This window comes from Hylobates moloch, unplaced genomic scaffold (assembly GCF_009828535.3).
Source record: "Hylobates moloch isolate HMO894 unplaced genomic scaffold, HMol_V3 SCAFFOLD_3, whole genome shotgun sequence".
NCBI classification, from domain to species: domain Eukaryota; kingdom Metazoa; phylum Chordata; class Mammalia; order Primates; family Hylobatidae; genus Hylobates; species Hylobates moloch.
This window is the reverse complement of record NW_026652278.1, coordinates 40,040,043-40,063,669: the sequence shown is the minus strand read 5'-3', so window position 1 is coordinate 40,063,669 and position 23,627 is coordinate 40,040,043. Positions and strand designations below refer to the sequence as shown.

General features: G+C 42.3%; 1 protein-coding gene across 1 annotated transcript in view; it reads left to right on the top strand.

Annotated features, from left to right (window-relative positions):
• Positions 1–23,627, top strand: part of PDE6C (phosphodiesterase 6C) — a 55,039-nt gene that overhangs the window by 5,649 nt on the left and 25,763 nt on the right. The window contains exons 2-14 of the mRNA XM_032136564.2: positions 2,401–2,553; positions 2,660–2,749; positions 3,701–3,841; positions 7,262–7,336; positions 8,332–8,396; positions 8,500–8,566; positions 10,966–11,013; positions 16,456–16,605; positions 17,188–17,331; positions 18,685–18,753; positions 21,761–21,907; positions 22,141–22,248; positions 22,621–22,730. Of these exons, the coding sequence (XP_031992455.1) occupies positions 2,401–2,553; positions 2,660–2,749; positions 3,701–3,841; positions 7,262–7,336; positions 8,332–8,396; positions 8,500–8,566; positions 10,966–11,013; positions 16,456–16,605; positions 17,188–17,331; positions 18,685–18,753; positions 21,761–21,907; positions 22,141–22,248; positions 22,621–22,730 (1,367 nt within the window). The remainder of the gene's footprint in view (positions 1–2,400; positions 2,554–2,659; positions 2,750–3,700; positions 3,842–7,261; positions 7,337–8,331; positions 8,397–8,499; positions 8,567–10,965; positions 11,014–16,455; positions 16,606–17,187; positions 17,332–18,684; positions 18,754–21,760; positions 21,908–22,140; positions 22,249–22,620; positions 22,731–23,627) is intronic.

The window sequence follows — 23,627 nt, the reverse complement described above, 5'->3', positions numbered from 1 at the left end:
TTGCAAAAGAACTACTTCTCATTCAGGAAAGCCTAGAAAAGTACTAAGTTTCTCTTCCCAGTACTTACTGAATACTATGGCCACTTTTTTTTTCTAAGTGCTCAGCCTATACTATGTTATTCTATCTTCACACCAGGCATTCTAGGCAGTAGATGGAAGTATTACCCCTATTTTCAGATTAGAAAACGAGACACAGAAGGTAAGTAACACACCCAGGACCATATAGCTAGTACAATGGGGCCCAGTTTCAGCCAAGAAAGACTGACTCCAATACCTTCCTTGCCTTTATGCAATGCTGATGTCTCAAGAGTTGGTTTGTGTGTTTCCACTTTGGGAAGGGTATAGAAGAGATCTGGAGTGAGGGGCTGCCTTTATCCCCTTTACATCACACATTTCCTCTGACAGCGGTACCATTTCTGGTGATCCTCTGCAGGAGCGATTCCCCATTGGGTTGAGCCTAAGAATTACCTGGGCCACGTAAAAGTGCAGATTCCACTGTAGGAGATTAGGATTCAGTGCATCTGCTGAATTAATCTGCAGGTGATTCTGAGGCATGTCTCAGGACTGCTAATCTCATTTGAGCTCTGTGAGTTCTATTGGCCAACCAGCCCTTGTTCCCTGGTGGAAACTCTGGCCTGGAAATGACACACCCAGAAAATTCTCACATTTGTTTCTACGGGAAACCAGACAGAATCCAGTCTCCAAGGTTTGTGCTTCTTTTAGAAGCACTGCCAACACAGGGAAATGAAAATAATACAACTGTGGAAGGAATACCACACTAATTTTGGCCAACGAGTCTCAGAGTTAAGGCTGAAAGTTCAGTTCTAATTGAAGAAGTCCTAGGTTCAAAGGGAGGAATATCATGACCCAAGGAAGGCTGGGTCTAAACCCACCGTGAGTGGCTATTCTCTGACATGATAGCTAATAAGATAATTGCCTTCCTTGACCTTTTTCAAGCCCTTCCATTTGTGCGCTTCTCTAGACTCATTACTCAGCCCCTGCTATGGCCAGTGGATTAGAACCATCTCTCGAATCTACTCTATGAGGTCTGAATCTGGGAAGATCCACTTTTCTCTCTCCCAGAGAAAGAAAAAAAAATAGGAATGGAAGACATAAGCTTGGTAGAACATTAAAAACCTGATAAGCATCTGATGCTGGCAAGAGGGTAGTAGTCCTTGGTCCTTTCACACAGGGTCAGTGGAAGTTAGAATATGAACCTTTCTTTTTCTTTTTCTTTTTTTTGAGACAGAGTTTTGCTCTTGTTGCCCAGGCTGGAGTACAATTGTGCGATCTTGGCTTACTGCAACTCTCCTGCCTCAGCCTCCTGAGTAGCGGGGATTACAGAGGCACGCCACCACGCTTGGCTAGTTTTTGTATTTTAGTAGAGACAGGGTTTCTTCATGTTGGCCAGGCTGTTCTCGAACTCCTGACCTCAGGAGATCCGCCTGCCTCGGCCTCCCAAAGTACTGGGATTACAGGCATGAACCACCCTGCCCAGCCTCAGAATGTGAACCTTTCATCAAAGTAATCTATATAAAGAAAAACTGTATGTTCCTGTGGATCCAGCAAAAGGGATTTCCTTTTTTGGGAATCTGTCACATAAAAATAAAAGCAAGAAGGATTAGTGCAGTATTGTTGGTAGTGGGGAAAACTATAAACAGGCAGAATCAGTAGAGGACAGTGGAGTGGATCGTAGAGCACCCAGGGTGGAGTAGTGTGCACAAATCTAAGAGGTGAGTTCACATCCGTATGCATTGGTCTTCAGGGAAGTCCCTAAGACATTAAGTGATGAAACTATTATAAGCAATTAAAAAGGAAATTTTAGAAAAAATAGAAAACTCTTTGTTCAAGCACAGAGAAAGGCATAGAAGGAGACACACCAGCGGTTAGCATGGATTTCTTCTAGTAGATTGGAAGGAACTGGGGGCAATGATAATTTTTGCTTTATGTTATGACATATGGGTTGATGATTTCAAGTGCATGTTTTCCCTTTGTAATGACAGACAAGCGCTCTATGAACTGTGTCTGTATTCCTAGCTGTGCTCTCCTTCCCTGCATGCACTTGCTGTCTATTGTAACCTTGTGCCTTCCCCTCTCTTCCTCTTAGCACCTCACTTTCCACTTGGCTGTCTCATCACCTCTTTTCTTCTGGCCCAACCTCAGCCTAACCTAAATAGGCCATAGCTCAGGTTGGCAGCGCTTATTCTGAAATGGACAATTCCATTCTATGCAGTCATAGGATGGCAAGTGGAGTGGGATTGTTTGCTGGGGACCACTGTACTGGAGCCCTGGTTATCTGTTGGTAGCACTTAAATGAGAGAGAATGATCTGTCATCATCCCTAGATCTACCACTCTATGATTCTGTGCCACTTTGACAAATGTGTGACTGTCTTTTTCAGAACAGCCATTTTTCTGACTTCATGGACAAGCAAACTGGGTATGTCACTAAGAACCTGCTGGCAACCCCGATCGTGGTGGGCAAGGAGGTTCTTGCTGTGATCATGGCAGTTAACAAAGTCAATGCAGCTGAATTTTCCAAACAGGATGAAGAGGTAATGCTAACCCTGGGCATCTGGTTGGAGGCTCAGGAAATTTATTTGTTGTATAACCAAAGAAAAGATGTCACAACCATAACTTGTTCTTCTCTGCCGTCTGTAGGTCTTTTCCAAATACCTCAACTTTGTGTCTATCATCCTAAGGCTTCATCATACCAGCTACATGTACAGTATTGAATCCCGAAGAAGCCAGGTAAAAGGAAGGCAGCATTAATCATTCCATGCTGACCTATTCTGACAAAGCCGCCCAGAGACAACAAATTCAGACTCCTTCTATTCCTCCTGGGGGTTTAAGCCACGTGGAGCAGATCCCCAAACTTCAGTCCCACGTGTCCTCTCATGATCTTCCTGCCACTCTCCCCACCCACACTCCCCTGCACCCCAAGCTCTCCAGTTGTGTGCACAACTGGCTTGGCTTTCTTCAATCTAGGTCCCGAGTGGACTTGGCATTTCTGTCTATGAGATGGTGATGACAATTATGGTACCTACTTCAGATGGTTGTTCTGACTATTAGCGATTAGCTCTCACATAAAGCTTGTAGCAATTCCTGGGTCATAGTAAACCTATTAATTTGAGGAGCGTATTATTCCTAATTCCATGAGACAGAGAGATAAAGAGCACTATTGGTACCTAAGATACCTAGGTCTGGCCCACTCTCTGGACCTCAGTTTCCTCACCAGTACAATGCACGAGTAGAGGTTGAGAGGGAGGTCCCTTCCCATTTCAACTCTCCAGGTAAGGTTACCTCCAACTAGCTCAGGATGCATGGAAGGAGGTATGTGGTTCTCTCCACATCAGGGCCAGCAGGAGCCAGTGGGCCACCAATACTGGATTCTCCGCCCAGGGACCATCCCTGCATCCAATTTCAGGGCACTTCCCCTTTGGAGCCAAAACATCTAGACACAGGAACCAATCATAGCTTCTCTCTCTCCATAGACCCACAGCCTTGCAAAGGTCTACTCATCATCTCACCTAGAGGATCTGAGTAGTTTGTTGGACGTACACATGTTCAAAATCAGAATTGTACTTTCCAATGATATGCATTTATTTTATTTGATGCACCTCATGTTTTCTTGTGGCGAATGCTCTATCTCTCCATAGCATACTTTATTCTAACTGTTTTCTTTTTGATACCCACTTTCAGATCCTTATGTGGTCAGCCAATAAAGTATTTGAAGAACTCACAGATGTTGAGCGACAGTTTCACAAAGCGCTCTACACGATTAGAACATATCTGAACTGTGAACGATACTCCATTGGACTGTTGGACATGACCAAGGAGAAGGTTCTTATTATTCTACACATTTTGTCTCATCTAACATCGCCTATAAAACACACCACAGGAAATGTGATCCTTAAAAAACAGATACACTATGTAAATAATTAGTCATGATTGATCACAAGAACAGAGGTAAAAGTGTGGGTCTTGGAGCAAAAAAGATGTAGGCTTGAATCTTGGTTTTTCCACTTCCTAGTAGTATGGGTTTTCAGCAAGTCTGTGTTTTTTTTTACATTAATTAATAGACTATTTTTAGAGTAGTATTGACAGAAAAACTGATTAGAAAGTACAGAGTTTCCTCTTCCCTCCCAATCTCCTCTCCCAGTTTCCCTGTTATTAACATCTTGCATTAGTGTGGTGTGATGAATCAATATTGATATATTATTATTAACTAAAGTCCATAGTTTACATGAGGGTTCATCCTTTGTGCAGTTCTCTGGGTTTTGACAAATGTGTAATGTCATATATCTGCTATTACAGTATCAGACAGACTAGTTTCAGTGCCTCAAAGCCCTCTGTGCTTCACATATTCAACCTTCCCTCACCCCTTCCAAAGTCCTGGTAGCCACAATTTGTTTTTGCCTTTTCCAGAATGCCATATAGTTGGAATCATATGGTATGTAGCTTTTTCAGACTGGCTTTTCACTTTGAAATATGCATTTAAGTTTCCTCCATGCCTTTTCATGACTCAATAGCTAATTTCTTTTTATCACTGAACAATATTCCACTGTATGGCAGGTTTGTTTATCCATTCACCTGTTGAAGGGTATCTTGGTTCGTTCTAATATTTAGTGATTGTGAATAAAGCTGCTGTAACCATTGTAGGTAGGTTTATGTGTGTCTACATGTTTCAACTCAATTGGGTAAATACCAAACAGGGCAATTGCTGGTATATTGTAAGACAAATTAATCTTTGTAAGAAACTGGTAGACTGTCTTCCAAAGTGACTTTACTGTTTTGCATGTCTACCAGATGTACATTCTCACCAGCGGTTGTTAATGTCAGTATTTTGGGTATTAGCAGTTGCTAATGTTAGTATTTGGGGTATCAGTTGTGGTGTCTCATTGTTGTTTTAATTTTCAATTCCCCAATGACATATGATGTTGAGCATCTTCTCATATGTTTACTTGCCATCTGTATATCTTCTTAGAGAGATATCTGCTCAGATTTTTTGACCACATTTTATTATGTTGTTTTCTTATCATTCAATTGTAAGAGTTATTTGTATATTATGGGTCCAAGTCCTTTACCAAATATGAGATTTGCAAATATTTTCTCCCAGTCTGTGGCTTATCTTTTCATTCTCTTAACAGTGTCTGCTGCTTCTATATTTTTTCTTTCATGAATTGTGCTTTTGGTGTTGTATCTATGAAGTCTCATCAAACCCAAGTTCACCTAGATCTTCTATGTCATCTCCTAGAATTTTTAAACTTTTATGTTTTACATTTAGGTGTATAATCCATTTCGAGTTATTTTTTGTGAAAGGTACAAGTTCTGTTTCTAGATTCACTTTTTTTACATGTAGATGTTCAGTTGTTCCAACACAATTTGTTGAAAAGACTATCCTTTGTTCATTGCCTTTTCTCCTTTGTCCAAGTTAACTATATTTGTGAGGGTCTATTTCTGGGTTCTCTATTTTGTTTCATTGATTCATTTGTCCATTCTTTCACTAATACCACACTGTCTTGATTATTGCAGCTTTATGGCAAATCTTAAGTCAGGTAGTGTCAGCTCTTTGATTTTGTTCTTCTTGTCAGCAAGTCTTTTAATGTACCTGATTCTTGGCTTCTTCATCTGTAAAATGAGGACATCTCTCTTATCAATTGTGAGAATTAGAGATTATATATATATATATATATATTTTATATATAGAAACACTATATGTATATAGTGTCTAGAATTTACATACTAGGTGGATAATCAATATTATCTTTACCAACTTTAGGTTTTTGTATTCTAAAAAAATTTAATTAAAGTAGAAATATTGAAACATTTAATATTATTCACAATACAATGCCCTTGTGTCATCTTTGATTCTGTTGCTACCCTTGTAGTTCAAAATAACTAATGATACCATATTATTTATATATTTTTTCTTTTCTTTTCTTTCCTTTTTTTGAGACAGAGTCTCGGTCTGTCACCAGGCTGGAGTGCAGTGGCATGATCTTGGCTCCCTGCAACCTCAGTCTCCCAGGTTCAAGCGATTCTCATGCCTCAGTAGCTGGGATTATAGGCCTGTACCACCAGGTCCACTGATTTTCTGTATTTTAGTAGAGACAGGGTTTCGCCATGTTGGCCAGACTGGTCTCGAACTCCTGTCCTCAAGTGATCCGCTCGCCTCGGCCTCTCAAAGTGCTGGGATTACGGGCATGAGCCACCGCACCTGTCCTTATTTATATTTCTTCATATTCGTGTGATTGGAAGTTATTTTTTCAGAGTAATTGTTCTAAGTGGATAAACATAGGATGAAGCACTAGGAGAGCTGGGTTCTGAACTTGGTTCTGGGACTTTCTAGCTGAGTATGTTGGTTAGGATGCTTTTGGCTGTAAGAAACATCAGACACAGCTAAAAGCATCTCTAACAATATGATATTTATTCTCCCACTTAACAAGGTAGGGCAGCGCTAGTGCTGGTTGATTCAGAGATCAGTGTAGTCATTAAAGTCCAGGTGCTTTCTCTTTCTTCCTGGCAAGGTCTCTGCTACCTGCAGCATGTTGGTGAGGCCTCCTCTTATGGTGGAAAGATGGCTGTTGCAGCTCAAATCATGGCACATAGACATGACACAACTGGGAGGCATTTTCTCCAAATGTCACTCTCATCAGCTTTTATCTGAGGAATACCTTTTGCCAGTAGTCCCTCAGCAGACTTCTCCCCCTTCTTCACTGTCCAGAGCTGGGACACATACCTGCCCTTCAGCTGATCTAGGCAACTCATGTAGACCACTCATGGGCTGTGGTCTGATGGAAAATTACCACCTGATACTCAAATCGTATCAGGTTATGCTAGCAAGGAAAAGACAGAGAATGAATGTTGGGTAAAGCAACCAACATTTGGCCACTCTGTGTGACCTTGGCCAAGCCTCTTAATCAAACCAGATTTAGCTTAATTGTCTATGAAAGAATTGCTGTACATTGAGTATTTTGAACTATGTGCCAGGGTAGATGTTACATATGTATTATTCATTTAATCCTTACAACAATTCTTTAGTACAAATTCTATTGTTATCCCTATTTTACAGATGTAAAAGGTTAAGTAACATGTTCACAGTCAAAAATTCCTAACCAGTATTGCTGTGAATTGTAGATCTTTCAGCACTGAAATTCCAGAATTATGTAGATTAACATAAAATATACAAACACATAAAATTCATATAAGATATGGTAGGTCATGGAACAGTGTGTTTAATGATACTTTAATTGCCTCCAGGAATTCTACGATGAATGGCCAATCAAGCTTGGAGAAGTAGAGCCTTATAAAGGTCCAAAGACACCTGATGGCAGGGTACGTGCAAATGTCTTCCTTGATGCCATCTGTGCATGGTGTCAGGTGCTAAAATTAAGAGGCCACGGTGCATAGAGGACTGGCCTGCGAAGACCTGGAGTAGTAGAAACAGCACTAGACAAGGAGTTTGAGGTTCTAGTCCCAGCTCTGCCCCAAGCTAGAGCTAATTTGCCCTTGCCTTAACTCCTTGTTGAACCTCTCCGTTTCCTTTTCTATAAAGCCAGGGCTTGGTAGACCAGTGGTTCTTTCTCAACAGGGAGGGATGCATCAGAGCCACCTGCACAACATTTTAAAGAAGTACCTGGGCCCTTCTTCAGATATATAGGATTCGAATCTCTAAGGAAGGGTTGGGTTAGGTTTACTTTCCCCCTTGACTGCAAGCTTCATGAAGGCAGAAACCCCTGTGTCCATAGCACACAGGAAAGAGAAGGGGATGGAATGTGTCCAGGCCTCAGGTTCATCATCTGCTTCATGAAACAGAGAGAATAATTCTCTAGTCCCTTCCAGCTTTGGCAGTGTAACCTCCTGTTTCTGAGGCACCTGTTCAGATAAGTCACTGATGAAAGGAGGGTACGGGTCACTATATATAATGTAAAACTGACTACAGTTGAGAAATTACGTGATTTGTTCTAGTGAAGTTATTAATGTCAGGTCTTTCTGGACAACAAAAGGGATCACTTGAAAATAAAAACAGACTATCTGATGATTTGGTAGACAAAGATCCCCCTCACCCCAAAAGCTGTTTGGGGGCAATTCAACTTTTTAAAAACAAAATTTATTTTAGCCTTGTGCATGTAGATAAACAGCCAATAATATTTCTGGTTTTACTATAAGTTTGTAGTCAGGATATAAGTAGTTTGATAATTTATGTTATAATATAATGTGGTTGGGAAATAAGGTTCTATTTGTAAGAGTTTTAAAGTACAAGTTCCCCGGTGAAAAATGATTTCTTTGGGAAATAACATTATGCTTATAATATCCTCTTTCTTTCTTAGGAAGTCAACTTTTATAAAATCATTGATTACATTTTACATGGAAAAGAAGAGATCAAAGTGATTCCGTGAGTATTGACAGGAAGTTGCTGCCGCAGTTGCCGTTGTATTTTTGCACATATTGCATTTCTCTACATTGCAATGATTTTTTTTCTTCTTCTCTTCCCCAAGGACGCCTCCTGCAGACCACTGGACACTCATTAGTGGGTTACCAACGTATGTCGCTGAAAATGGATTTGTAAGTTATTGAACAAATTCAAATTTTAAATAATATTGCATGAAACTCTTATTAGCTAAGAGATAGATACAATTGTGAAAGCAAGAATGCATCCAACAAAAGCTAGATGGGCTGGGCACGGTGGCTCATGCCTGTAATCCCAGCACTTTGGGAGGCTGAGGCGGGCGGATCATCTGAGGTCAGGAGTTCCAGACCAGCCTGACCAACAAGGTGAAACTCTGTCTCTACTAAAAATACAAAATTAGCTGGGCTTGGTGGCACATGCCTGTAATCCCAGCTACTTGGGAGGCTGAGGCAAGAGAATCACTTGAACCCAGAAGGTGGAGGTTGCAGTGAGCCGAGATCGCACCATTGTACTCCAGCCTGGGCAACAAAGTGAAACTCCGTGTAAAACCAAACAAAAAAAAAAAAAAAAAAAAAAAAAGCTAGATGATCACTTCCTTTGGCATAGGACAAATGAGAGAAGAACCTTGACAGTCAAATATAGGTTAACTGGAGACTTCTGAACTCTACACAGAAATATTTGGTCAGCATGAGAAAGGTTCCTCCATCCCTCAATTTCTTATTCTGCAGCCACGCACATTTCAGATATCCTTTGGAATCCAATGACTACGATTTAATGACTCGGTTTAATTCTATCTCAAGTACATCAGTCAATTTTTTAAAGCATAAATGAGGGAGATGGGGTGGGGATGGTGTGGGATGTGGAACTTTCCAATATTGAGTTAAAAGCTTGGGCCTCTAAGGTCTTGACCCACCTGTAAATGTTCTTACAACATTTAGAACATAACGTTCTTCAAAGAAAGGACTAAAACAGATATTGCTGATGAAAAGTTCAAAAAAGAAGAATAAGCTGCTTTTTTCCTCTTCAAAAACACAGTTTAAGGGTGCTCAGCCCATCAAATGATGTAATTTATTCAAGTTAGATCATGAAATTAATGCATGGCTTGAAAGATTCCTTAAATTCTTAGGCTATATATGCTTATAAAAACTTTGAAAGATTCTCACGTTTTCTTCGTAAGAGTACTACAAAAATAGTAGACATGGTTCATTCAATTATTCTTAGAAAGCACTTACCTTGGGGCCAAGAGGCAGGCAGAGTTTGGTGAGGTGGGGATTTAAGGAGGGAGCCCACTTAGATCTTGTTAGATTGTTAGTTTTTTAGGACTTTTGTGAGGAAGTTGTTAAACTGTTGGCAGCTTGAAATCTCCCATGGCTGGAGAATTGGGACCATAGAAATTGGCAACTGATACAAGCCAAGGATTTCCCCAATTCCCAGCCAGGAGAGCTGATTTCCCCAGCACCCATTCTGGAGTTCACAGTTCTAGTTCCATCCCATAGATTTAAACAAATCACTTAACCTCTTTAGGCTTCCATTTCTTCATTTTTTTTTTTTTAAGTATGAACTTAATTGCTAAGATCCCTTCTGGCTTTAAAATGCTATGATTGCTGGGCGTAGTGGCTCACACCTGTAATCCTAGCACTTTGGGAGGCCAAGGCAGGTGGATCACCTGAGGTCAAGAGTTTGAGACCAGCCTGGCCAATATGGTGAAACCTCGTCTTTACTAAAAATACAAAAATTAGCTGGGCTTGGTGGCGGGTGCCTGTAATCCCAGCTACTTGGGAGGCTGAGGCAGGAGAATTGCTTGAACCCAGGAGGTGGAGGTTGCAGTGAGCCGAGATCACACCATTGCACTCCAGCCTGGGGAACAAAGCAAAAACTCTGTCTCAAAAAATATAAAAAATAAAAGCAAATAAAATGCTGTGATTTTAATTATCTCTTGGAAAGACATGGTCTTTTATTAAGATCCATTTGTGATTACGACCCAAAGTACAGAAAACTTAAAATGACCCAAAATGGAGTGATTTCTTGTCCTTATAGATGTGAGCAATAGTCTGTGAATTCCACTAAGTAAAGTGATATCTCTCACTGAATCCTTACTTTGGTATAACTAAAAACTTATCTGGCTGTTTCCTCCTGCCTCTTAACCATCATCTTCTAACCCAAATCTCACTTTAGGAAGAAGAAGAAGAAAAAAAGCAATCCTAGCTCTGCTGCTCATACTGGCTGTAGCAGAGCTAGGATTTCTCAGCTTTCTCCTCTCCTTGGCCTGAGCAGCCTGTTGCTTTGAATTTGAAGGGGATTCCCTGGAGTCTGGGGGAGTGGGAAGGGGCAGAGACGGTACCACATGTCCTCCAGTGATTTAATTAGCAGCAGGGAAGCCATCTTGAATGAGTTGTTAGCAGCTGTGGCCTAGCTGAGGTCCATTTGCCTGCAAGCAGTCAAGAGCCATGTAGGAAATCCTCACTCCCAATGTGTTCTTTCTTATTCTGCTTTGTGGGTCAAGAGGGCTCCACCACACACTGTTTCAGAACGTTTGTCACCTCTTGCCTTCCAGATCTGTAACATGATGAATGCCCCTGCGGATGAATACTTCACATTTCAGGTAACTGCACTCTGGGTCAGGCCTCACCTCTCGGGGCTGGGGTGGGGGGTGGATGCTCTCGCCTCTCCTCCACCCCCAGAGTCCGCCTGATGCTCAGGTGTGGCCACAGGCACACACGGGTCCATCTCCCACTCACCCTGGCTGGGCCAGCAAGTAGCAGATTCTTCAATGAAGGAAGAAAAGAAAGATAAGGCAAAAGGCCAGGGAAGGGACCTGCCACTCCTCCATTTGCTCACACTCCTGGTCGTTTAGGGCAGTGGTCCCCAACCTTTTTGGCACCAGGGACCGGTTTCGTGGAAGACAATTTTTCCACAGAATGAGGGTGGGGTGGGAGATGGTTTTGGGATGAAACTTCCACCTCAGATCATCAGGCATTAGTTAGATTTTCATAAGGACTGCACAACCCAGATCCCTCACATGCGCAGTTCACAATAGGGTTCACACTCCTATGAGAATCTACTGCTGCTGATGATCTAACAGGAGGCGGAGCTCAGACGGTCATGTGAGCAATGGGGAGTGACTGTAAATACAGATGAAGTTTCACCCGAGTGCCCACTGCTCTCCTCCTGCTGTACAACCTGGTTCCTAACAGGCCATGGGCCAGTACTGGTTTGCAGTCCAGGGGTTGGGGACCCCGATCTAAGGGCTCAACAGTGCCTGGCACAGTATTCATGCTCAATAAACGTTCTCTGCATGCATGATTGGCTGGCTACATCCTACATCCTGAATCCTGCTCTCTTGGTGGTTTTCTCAGCAGCCCTTCCCTGCAGCTTATTGCAACTGTTCCCAGGAAAATCAACAATTCCGATAGAGTCCTTAGAGCTTCTCCTGCTGTTAGACTCAGTTGTATCCTTCCTTCTCCACTGTGCAGAGACCCACTGCCTGGGGAATCTGCCTCCACTCACCACCAGATGCTCCCAGGAATCAGCTTCTGTATGTGCTACTCTAGCCGACCCACTTCTCCCCATCAGGGCTTCCTGCTGGAACCTGGCTGCAGACCCGAGTTGACCCCTCCCTGCCCCCTGAGTTCATCCAGCACACCAGAAGGGCCAGCCTGTCGTCTTCACCACCCCCTCCCCAACTGTCACCCCCCACCTGTTATCTCTGCCACTCCCCTCTCTACCTGCCCATCCCTCCTCACCTGTCATCTCTGCCACCCACTCCCCACCTGTCACCTCCTCCCAACCTGACTGTTAGAGATAAACTGGCATTTGGCTCCACAGCCTCTTCTTTTCTGCCTCTGGGCACTTGTTGTTCTCTGTCCTGTGTTTAAAAAAACATCCTCTTAGAGCCCTGATCTCAGTCAGAAATAGAGACTGCCCTCCCCGGTGGGTACTGTTGGGGTCTGTTTTTCTGTCTCTCTCACATACAGAGCCCCATCTCTGCCTTTTAGGAAAAGCCAGCCTTCCCCAGGCTGCAGCGTGCCTCCTTAGCTGCAGAACCACACCACACCTTGGGGAAAGCTGTACACACTTGCTTCGTTACGTGCATCTGCCTGCTCCTCCCTTTGCTGGTTGACATGGAAAACATGTAAACACCATATGGCTGCTCTAGCTCCTTCCTCCTTGCAATTGAAGCTTATTTGTGACCATGCTGTGCCCAGGCCTGACCCCTATATTTATGGCAGGTGGATGTCAGAATAGGATGCATGCCAGCAAAAGGGGGACAATGATTTTCTAGAGTCTGAACCTTAAGCAGTCATTGTCTAAACAGGGAGTGGGAATAGAGCTGGCCCAGGAGAACGCAGGCTGCTCTGAAATGTGAGGCCCTTTGCTTTCTCTCATGCTCCACTGCAGCTACTGCTCTGATGTCCTCTGATGGCCTGGGCAGAGAGGAGGCCTGGGGCCTCCCGGGGGCCTTCGGGAGTCCCCAGTGTGGGATAAACCTCCAGGCCACAGGGATTTCCCAGTTCTCTGGGAAACATCAGTGTGGTGCCCATGAAAATGTGCTTCTCAGATCTCCACCTGTGGGAAGTGTAGCTGTGCAATGGCTGCTGGCCTGAAATCCATGGTCACATCTGCGCTGAGGCCACACTCTCCACAGGCCACTCCCAATTGGTAACTGAGTGTGGCAGGGACAGCAAAGCAGGCCTGCTCCTGGAAGACAGCCAGATCCCCTGCCAGGCAGCTTTGGCCCTAGGAATGCCTAACAGCTCTGCAAACAGTTTCAGAACAGCACTGTGTTCTAAGGGGCTCCCCTCAACCTTCCATCCTTCCGTTTCTCCTTTGCAAAGGGTCGGGACTGCATCTCTGTCTGATATCTCTCACAGCACCCCCAGCCTCCCTCCCCACTTCTCCTCAATGGCATCACCTGTGCGTCATTCCACAGAGCGGACTAGGACGGGTGGCCGCCCTCCCCAAACCACCACCCTCCTTTTGTGCTCTGTCTTCTGATTCTGTCTCTCCCTGCTCAGGCCCCACCCTGATTCTTACAATTCCTTTTTGCACCTGAGAAGTTTGATAGAAAAGTCAGTGATACAAAAAGAACTGCCGTCAGAGCAAACCTGCAAAGGCAGTGCTTCTCAGACTATGTTTCTTGGGGGCATAATGGATTCATTTCCTATTGCTGCTATCACGAATTGCCACTGAGTGGTTTAAAACCACACGAAATGTATTATCTCACAGTTCTGGAGGTCAGAATTCCAAAATGAGTCTTCTTGGGCTAAAATCACGGCGCTGGTGGGACTCTTGCTTTCTGGAGGCTCTGGGGATGATTCATCTCCTTGCCTTTTCCAGCTTCTCAGGGCCGCCCAGCTTCCTTGCCTGGTGACCCTTCCCCCGGCAGAGCCAGCAGCACCATCACTTTGACCTTGCTTTTGTCATCATAGCTCCTTCTCCCATTCTGATTCTAACCTCTTTTCTACTTTTAAGGATCCTTGTAATTACATTGGGTCCGCCTGGAACATCCAGGCTAATTTCCCCATCTTAAGGCCAGCTAATTAGCAACCATCATTCTATCTGCAACCTTAGTTCCCCTGTGTTGTGTAAGACAACATATTCACAGGTTCCAGAGATTAGGATATGGACATCTTTGGGGGCCGTTGTTCTGCCTGCCATAGTGTTCCTTGAAGTGGACTAAGGGGTCTTCCTTTAACATCAATTAAAGTGGTCCCAATTCACAGGAGGAAAAGTGCATAGAATTTCCTCAGTTTTTTGTCCTACTAATTTTTCTTAAACCTTAGGTTCCTGCTGTCACTTGTCTGTCAATAAGCTCTAGCTAATGGCAAAACACAAGAATATGAACTGGTAGCAAATGAATATTTCCTGAAACACTGAGAAGCAGTCAGCAAAGCTTATTTTGGAAGCTTTAACAAATACACATGAAGTTCTTTCGCACACATGTGATATATTTTCTATTACTGATTTTGTCCTTGGTCCGTATGATGGCATAAGTACATAAATGTTTCTCATTGTTTTCCAAAAATGCAGGCTTTGCAAGCACTATGCACTGCATCTTTTTTCTAAAGCTTTGACCATCAGGACACAAACTTCGAGGTTTGGTTCCTCTGCTTTTCATTCCACGTATAAGGACTACATAGAGTAGCAACAAGTTACTTAGATTGAGCACTTATTACATGCTCAGTCTAAATGCTAAATTGTGGTTCAGACTATAAGTGCAGTTGGAATTCCAAAACAGAAAAGTTCTTTATGAGTTAGAAAAATTAGAAAAGGCTGCATGGGAGAGCCAAGACTTAAGAGGAGCCTGTAAGGATGACTAAGTAAGCCAAGGGAAGTCTTCAAGAACAAATAATGTGGTGTGTTGAGTGCTTGTCTATCTTTGCCTTAGCTACATACTGTGCAAATGCTACATCATGGTTCTCATACTTCAGAGGGCATCAGAATTACCTGGGAAGCTTATTGAAGATGCATGCCCAGGCCCGGTGTAGTGACTCATGCCTGTAATCCCAGCACTTTGGGAGGCTGAGGCAGGTGGATCACTTGAGGTCAGGAGTTCAAGATCAGCCTGGCCAACACGGTAAAACCTCATCTTTGCTAAAAATACAAAAATTAGCCAGGTGTGGTGGCGCATGCTTGTAATCCCAGCTACTCGTGAGGCTGAGGCAGGAGAATCGCTTGAACCTGGGAGGCAGAGGTTGCAGTGAGCCAAGATCGTGCCGTTGTACTCCAGTCTGGGTGACATAGTGAGACCCTTCTCAAAAAAAAAAAATGAAACAAGCTAAAACAAATCTGTTACACATGGTCCTTGGACCACACTTTGAGAAACACTCCTAAACTTTTGTGCCTGCATCCCTCCACTAGACCCTAAGCATCTTGAGGGCAAGACTTGTGATTTATTCTTTGTGCCTTCAGCAACTGCCCCAGTTCCTGGCATACCATAGAGGCTTGACAAATGTTTACTCAACTCAACACACCACAGAATGAAAGACTATCTTCATGGATCAGTCAGAAAAACAAAAACTACACTAGTATTTCAACGGGAGAATTTTCTTTAAGGAATAAGCTAAACAGGTGTTAGAGGATAGAGAAAGTGTAAACGGAACAGTGAGGTAACATAGTGGTAAGAAGCACTTCCCATCCCTCAGGCTTGGGAAAGAAAGGGAAAAGGTTAGAACTGTCAGAAAACAGACACTTGGTTCTAGTTCACTCTATCGGATGTGCCAGAGTACATATAATGGCTGTATGGTCCTAGCCGTGTTCTGACACAAAGTAGGAATTGCACATCTAATACCAAAAGATTACTCTTTCTTTTTTTTTTTTTTTTTTTGAGATGGAATTTCACTCTGCTGTCCAGGCTGGAGTGCAGTGGCATAATCTCAGCTCACTGCAGCCTCTGCCTCCTGGGTTCAAGCAATTCTCCTGCCTCAGCCTCCTGAGTAGCTGGGATTACAGGTGCCCACCATCATGCCTGGCTAATTTTTGTATTTTTAGTAGAGATGGGGTCTCACCATGTTGACCAGGCTGGTCTCAGGCTCCTGACCTCAGGTGATCTGCCTCTCAAAGTGCTGGGATTACAGGCTCCAGCCACTGTGCCCAGCCTTTTTCTTTAAATTAAAAATAAACTAAGTGACAGGTGGTTGGGTGGTAGCTAGAAGGGAGGAGTACAGGAGAGTCTTGTAGTGATGGAATAGTGTTGTACCTTGATTCTAATGGTGGTTGAAAATCTACACAAGGGATAAATTTGCATAAAACTATATGTACACACACACATATATGTGCAAAAGTAACTGCATACAAATCTTGGTAAAATCCAAATCAGCTCTGGATCGTACAATGTCTGTTTTCTGGTTTTGATATTGTAATATAGTTACACAAGACGGTAGAAAATGCACTATAGTTGTCTAACCATCGTTACCATTGTGTGAAACTGGGTGAAGGGTACCTGAAATCTCTCTGTACATTTCTTTTGTAATATCCTGTGAATCTATGATTATTTCAAAATAAAAAGGCAAAAAAATAACTTGAGGTCCCTTCTCGTTTGTAGAAAGGACCTGTAGACGAAACTGGTTGGGTCATTAAGAATGTTTTGTCCCTGCCTATTGTCAACAAGAAAGAAGATATTGTGGGAGTGGCTACATTTTACAACAGGAAGGATGGAAAACCTTTCGATGAGCATGATGAATACATTACCGAGGCAAGTGCAATAATAAGATAATGGAAGTCAATGCAATTCACAAAATAAGAGAGGGCGCATAATTATTTGTTATTCTGGAATATTTTGAAGGGCCATTAAGACATGAGTCACACATAGCTGTAACCAATTTGTTGTTATTTTGTTGTTTCTATTTCCTGACTTCTATAAACTGCAACATTTTCTATCAAAGTATAAAATTTTAGCTTAACCAAAACTTATTATAATACTCAGAAAACAGGAAAGAGGATTTTCTTCTTCTTTCTCCCACTCTTCCTTCCTGTTCCCTCTCATTCTTACACCCAGCCCCCTGCCTAATTTTTAGGTCCTGCTTGATTATACTGGTGTTGGTAACACCTCTGTCTTCTAACGAAGTATTCGTGGTGCATGGTACACTTTAAAGAGCAATAACTCAGCCAGTTTTATTGTCTGAAGCTGATTATTAGTATGTTTTTCTTAAATTAAAAGAAGGAATGGGGTGGTTGATGATGGAAGGGAGATTGATAGAAAAGTGTGCAGATTGTTGCCTCCAAACCAATTTTCCTTTAACTGAAGAGAATTAGAATCACTTTTTATCCGTTTCAGACTCTCACACAATTTCTTGGATGGTCTCTTTTAAATACTGACACCTACGATAAGATGAATAAGCTAGAAAACAGAAAGGACATTGCTCAGGAAATGCTCATGAACCAAACCAAAGCAACTCCTGAAGAAATTAAGTCCATTTTGGTAAGTGGGAAATTCAGTCCTGTGGACATAAGATGTTACCTAACCACATATTCTAGAAGTCATCTAATTACCCAGGGGTCTGACAAATGCAAATGGTTTACTCCTGGGCTGAGAGAGAGAGACAGGGAAGGAGGGGTTGGAAGAAGACATGGATGGCCCAGTGTACAGAGACGCTTACTGGAAGTACAGCTGCTTGGCTGGAATAGCACTTTGTTCAAAACAGCCCTGGGGCTATGAGAGCTATAGCAAGGAAAAAATATATATATTTTAGGAAGGGAAATGTATCAGTCAGCTATTGTCATATAATGCTGCATAACAACAACCCTAACGCCTCAGTGGCATGCAGTAATGAACCTCTATCTCTCACTCACATTTGTGGGTTGACCAGGCTTTGATTGACAGTGGCTAGACTTGGCTCCAAGCTGTGAATTTGGTTTGCTCTATGTGTCTCTCATCCTTCTTGGACCAGGAGCTACCTGATAGATGTCCTTCTCACAGAGATGACAGAAGTGCAAGAGAGCAAGCCCAGTTGTGCAGGCATACTTCAGGTTTTCGCTCACATCACATTCACCAAAATGCTCATTGGCCAAAGAAAGTCACATCACGAAGACCAACCTTACAGATGATGGGGGAGCAAGTGGATATTTGCTAACCATGTTCTACTCACCACAAAATGAAGGGAAAATATCATGTACCCACCATCTCTATTTCTTTTATTTCCCTGGCTTTGTGTGTGTGTGTGTGTGTGTGTGTGTGTGTGTAGTTTTGCTGGAGTGGATTGTTTTTGGTGAGCATGTTGGTTTTTGGTTTTGCCGAGTGGTTTGAGTGTAATTCAGTTTGACAGTTTGAGATGTTAAAGATGAGAAGATCTTGAGGGAATAAAGGGAACTGTGATAAGCTAATAGAAAAATAAATGTAAGCCACTCATTTTCTCTTTCCTACATGCAAACAACCCACACCTCTTTAAAAAAACGAGCTATTGTAATCATTTTGGGGGAATTTTAAAAATCAAATATATTAGATTATTTCTTGAAAAAAGTCTTCATAATCAGGTGCTATAGGTCTTTGTATCCGTGACAAAGAATGCATCTTTGCCACGGAACTCATTGTAGTATATTTTATTTATTTACTTATTTTTAGAGATGGGGTCTCACTCTCTCACCTAGGCTGGAGTGCAGTGGTGCCATCACAGCTCACTGCACTGCATCTTCCAACTCCTGGGCTCCAGGGATCCTCCCGCCTCTTCCTCCCACGTATTTAAAATATATCTTAACTAAGATTGTAATAGTAGAGGAATCAGATGGAAATCTTCTCCTTTAGGAATTTCACACCTCAATTGCTTTTACATTTTAGAAATTTCAAGAGAAGTTAAATGTTGATGTAATTGATGACTGTGAAGAAAAACAACTTGTTGCAATTTTGGTAAGTGTTTTCTTTCTAATCTTAATGCCTGTTAAATAGAGGCATTATAAATCAATAATATATTAGGACATGCTTTCTTGTTTTTCAAGTAAATGTTGAGTTTTCTCTTTTCCTGATATTTCTGAAGGCTAAAAAGAAAGAATTCTTCTAAAGATTGATCTTTTGATTCCCTGCTTTTCTTCATCTTTGTCGCCTCTGGTCCAATTCACACAGATAATTTACAATTGTAGGTAGCCTACACTACTGCTTAGGGGACTTCAGGCACAGAATCTAGGGATATCAAGGCACAGTTTATTTTACTAGCTTTGGATGACACTGTGGCCACCCCAGAGGACATGACAGAGTTAGCGTGGAGCATGGATCTTTCTACGCACTGGTACCCCCTGCCATTTCTAGCTTCTCTTCTGGAGTCTGAAGGCTCCATTCTTTCCTGTTGTTGTCAGTAGGCCATCCCTATTATTTCTGGTTGAAATTAACTTTCCCACTTCACTAATTCTGTCTTTTGTTGTGTCCAATCAACTGTTAAACTCGCTCAATAAGTTCTTAATTTCAGAGATATTTTTTTCAGTTCTAGAAGGTACATTTAATTCTTTTGTTAAGGTTCTAACTCTGTGTTAAAACTTTTCATCATTTGATCTATTTTGACTACTTTTCCCTGTATTTTAAAAAATGTATTGATGTGTATTATTTTAAGGTACCCATCTTAATACCAGAATCACCTGTAGATCTGATTCTGTTTATTTTTACACCTGGGTTCTAGTCATTTGATCCTGTTTTAAAGCATGCCTTATGCTTTTAAAATAAAAAATCAGATATTGTAGATAAAAACGTGTAGGGGCTCTGAGTGATATTATCCTTCTGCAAAGAGCATTAGAGTTTCTTCTGGCAGGTGAGAGGATTGTTTTAGATTTCATTTGGGATGATATTTTTTGGTTTTATTCCTACTATTAGGGTGGAGCCCTTGTTTCTAGAATGTGGCTCTTCTGGAATCCATGACATCCTGGGATATTTACCAAGACCCCAAGACCTTGAATTTCAGAGGATTGAATTCCATCTGATTGAAATGGAAATATCACACTTAATTTCCTTACTAACTGCTATAACCTGTTATTCACAGTCTCTTTTCTGATCTGTGATGTGAGTGTTCTTTCTAAACTAAGACACATCGACTATCTCACCTTCTCCCTTTCCATCTTTTATGGGCTCTGTCCTCCCACCGGGGGCCTTTGCTCTGCTACCATAGGACTGTTGGTCTTTGGCCCCTTTTCGGGGCTTAATTCCCACCCCCATATTTTCATGTCATCTGAGGTTCCCTTTTCTCCCATTTTGCTTGGCTCCCCCTTTGGGCACCATCCTCTCAGCCTGGCCCAGAAGACCACCCTTTCTTCTCCCCACCTGCCCTCAACAATAGGCATCTTCTTGGAAAACAACGCTTTCATTGACATCCGTGTCACTAGAAATTCTATAATTTCTTATTTAAAGGAAGAAGGATCTCATGTTGTAGAAGCAATAAAGTGAACAAAGAACCAGTAGACTTCCTAAAAAACCAGCTATTTTGAAGTAAAATCTACTCAGGGCAAGTCCCAAATCATTGTTGCATAAAATTGAGAAACGTAACAAATATTTCAGAGGAGTTCTCCAAAATTTTCCTGGCGTCATTTCTCAGCTACGTAATTATTTGTCCATCCTCACGTACCTGAGTCTTTCTCCAGGCCTGCACTTTAATGTTACCTCCAGGGAACGCTCAGCTGATTTTCTGGGTGTAGCAACAGTTCTGTGCAAGAGTGTGAGGGGCCAGCCCAGGCTCAGGGGCTGCGGGGACTGGAAACCATAATTTTGCTTTAAATAGCTATATACCATTCGGTGTTGAAATCTGTGAAATAGAGCATGGCTGTCCCCTGAAAAACATTAAACTTACTAAGGGGAGTGACCTCCCTTTCCCTATGTTTGTGTCCTCCTCAGTGCACTAGTAAGGACATACTACACATTTCAAATAAATACCCATTGAACTGAATCTCTCCTGCAGATCTGTCTGGTAGACCCACATAGTTGTTGCTAATTTCTGCCTCTTGGCACTTTCTCACCCACATGGAATCGTCTCTCCGCTTCCTTCTGCCAGCTCAGCTGCATGCATGTCCCTCCAGCATCTCTCCTCATTTAATTTCCCCACCTGTCCAAGGACATTCAGTTTCTCCCTCAGCATGGAGCACTGGCCATACTCTCTGATTATTCTAAGCGCTTACTTTTCACTCATATATATTTTATAGCCACTTTAATAAGTTAAGTTCCTTAAGGGCAAGATCCATATTTTTATTTCTCAAGTCACACCAATGCCGTGTGTCTACTTGGCTGTTTTTTCACATAATCCGGAATCCTAACCAGATGTGAGTTAAATGAAATGTCTGCAAGTATACCTATGTACTGCAGGGCAATCATTGGTTTATCCGTCCACTCATTCATTCAACAGGCATTTCCTGAGCACCTTCATGGGACAGGACCTGCAGATTTGGGATGTGGCAGCAAATAAGCAGATGATCCCCACCCTCGGGGAGCTCACATTCTAGTGGGAAACCGTCACTGAGCACATAAAGAAAATTCAAGAGAATTGAGTTAAGCAGTCGTTTACTGTTTACTGAATATTTCCTGAACAGAAAAAAAAGTTGAGTATTGAAAATGAGTAAGGCTTTTGTAACTAAACATTTTATTTTGCATCATAGAAAGAAAAGAGCTACTGGAGTTGGATTTGGAATGGTATCCCATCACTTAGAAAGTCCTTAATATAGCCAATTCTTAGTTTCATCACCTGTAAAATGGAGATAATCGTGTTGGCCTGCCGTGAGGATAATCTGTGCAAACTGCATCATCCAGTGCCAGGCACATGGTGGCTCAGTGAATCACACATTGTGTTCTTTTATTGTAATTTTGGTTTACACCCAATGTTGGCTATGGGAGTGGAAAGGGAAAACAGATGAATGTAATCTGAAACAATCCATCCTTATTTCAACAGAAAGAGGACCTGCCAGACCCACGCTCAGCAGAACTGTACGAATTCCGCTTCAGTGACTTCCCCCTCACAGAGCACGGATTGATTAAATGTGGAATACGACTGTTTTTTGAAATAAATGTGGTGGAGAAATTCAAAGTACCTGTAGAGGTCAGATGGTATTTAATTTAAAATACTGTGTGATTCTGTGGCTCTGCTTCAGTGATGTTTTCTGTGGTTCAAAAGACGGACTCAGTTTGAATTTTAAATTATTATTAACTTTCTAAATACATCGGCTTAACCCCTGTCAACAAGACCAACACATCTTTTTAGATAAGATTGCCACAGACCTTCTAACCTTTAGAATTCTATTCCAAAGTCTGAATGGTGTCATCTTCTTTTAGGTTCTTACCAGATGGATGTACACTGTGAGGAAAGGGTACCGAGCTGTCACTTACCACAATTGGCGGCATGGGTTCAACGTGGGGCAGACCATGTTTACTTTGCTGATGGTAGGTACAGAGGGCTGTAAATCCTTGTAAACATTCAGATTTCCCATTTGAGCATGATGAGAAATAGGTGTGGTCCATCATTTTAGATCAGTAATTTAAAAATTCAGGGCACAAACCCCTCTCCGCTGCAGATGAGTCCCAGGGAACATTGGTATCCTTGAGCACCAGTGGGATGATCATTCAGACATTCACACACTTACCTTCTTAAAGGAAGGTTCAGTCTTCACCCACAATACTACAATACTCACAACAAATAAAGTGAACTTGCTCCAGAAACCTAGTGGGCCTATTCTCTATTGCAGGCTGCACTTGGTAGAGAGGTATATTAACTCAAATAAATTATAGATATACGTATATATGTTATTTTTTTAGACAGGAAGATTAAAGAAATACTATACAGATCTCGAAGCCTTTGCCATGCTTGCTGCTGCTTTCTGCCATGATATTGACCACAGAGGCACCAATAATTTGTACCAGATGAAGTAAGTGAACACATGTCCAATGTTGACATGTATTGGTGGACATTGGAAAGTACTTAGGGTGAGAAAAACACTTCTCCCTATTCCTTGGCCCAGTCAATCCCTCTTTGCCATGTTGGAAATTCCAGGGCTGGATTCTGTTCCCTTCCAAGCTTCTGCCTTCATGATAACGTTGCTCTTTCTCCCTAGGTGCTTGCATCCCCCTTTCCTTTCTGTTTTCTTTTCCAAATGTGCCTCTGCCTTCTTCCTATAGGCCTTCAGGCTTTCTTCTCTCAACTTTGTTTAATCAGAGTATTGAATTCCTATATTAAAGTGCATGAATCTGGCTGGGCACAGTGGCTCGCACCTGAAATCCCAGCACTTTGGGAGAGTGAGGCGGGCAGATCAAGTGAGGTCAGTTCAAGACCAGCCTGGCCAACATGGCGAAACCGTGTCTCTACTAAAAGTACAAAAATTAGTCGGGTGTGGCACACCTGGGATTATAGGCACATGTCTATAGGAGGTAGGCATGTGCCTCTGAGGTAGGAGAAACACTTGAACCCAGGAGGCAGAGGTTGTAGTGAGCCAAGATTGCGCTACTGCACTCCAGCTACAGCGACAAAGAGAGACTCTGTCTCGAAAAACATAAAAAATAAAAAATAAAAAACAAATACACAAGGTACATGAATGTTAGGCTTACACTTGTACACTCCTATGGCACACTCCCCGGCTCAGGCTAGAGAATACTACCCCTGGGCTCACTACCCTTCACTTCCCTGGTCTTTTTGCTTCTACCAAACTCTCCTTCAGCTGGTCTTCTATCTTAACATCAATGCCATCTTTCTCTCTTGCCCCAAGAAAGGAAGTACAATAAGAAGGGTGCAAGCTCTGGGCTCAGGCAGATTTGGATTCACTGGGTCA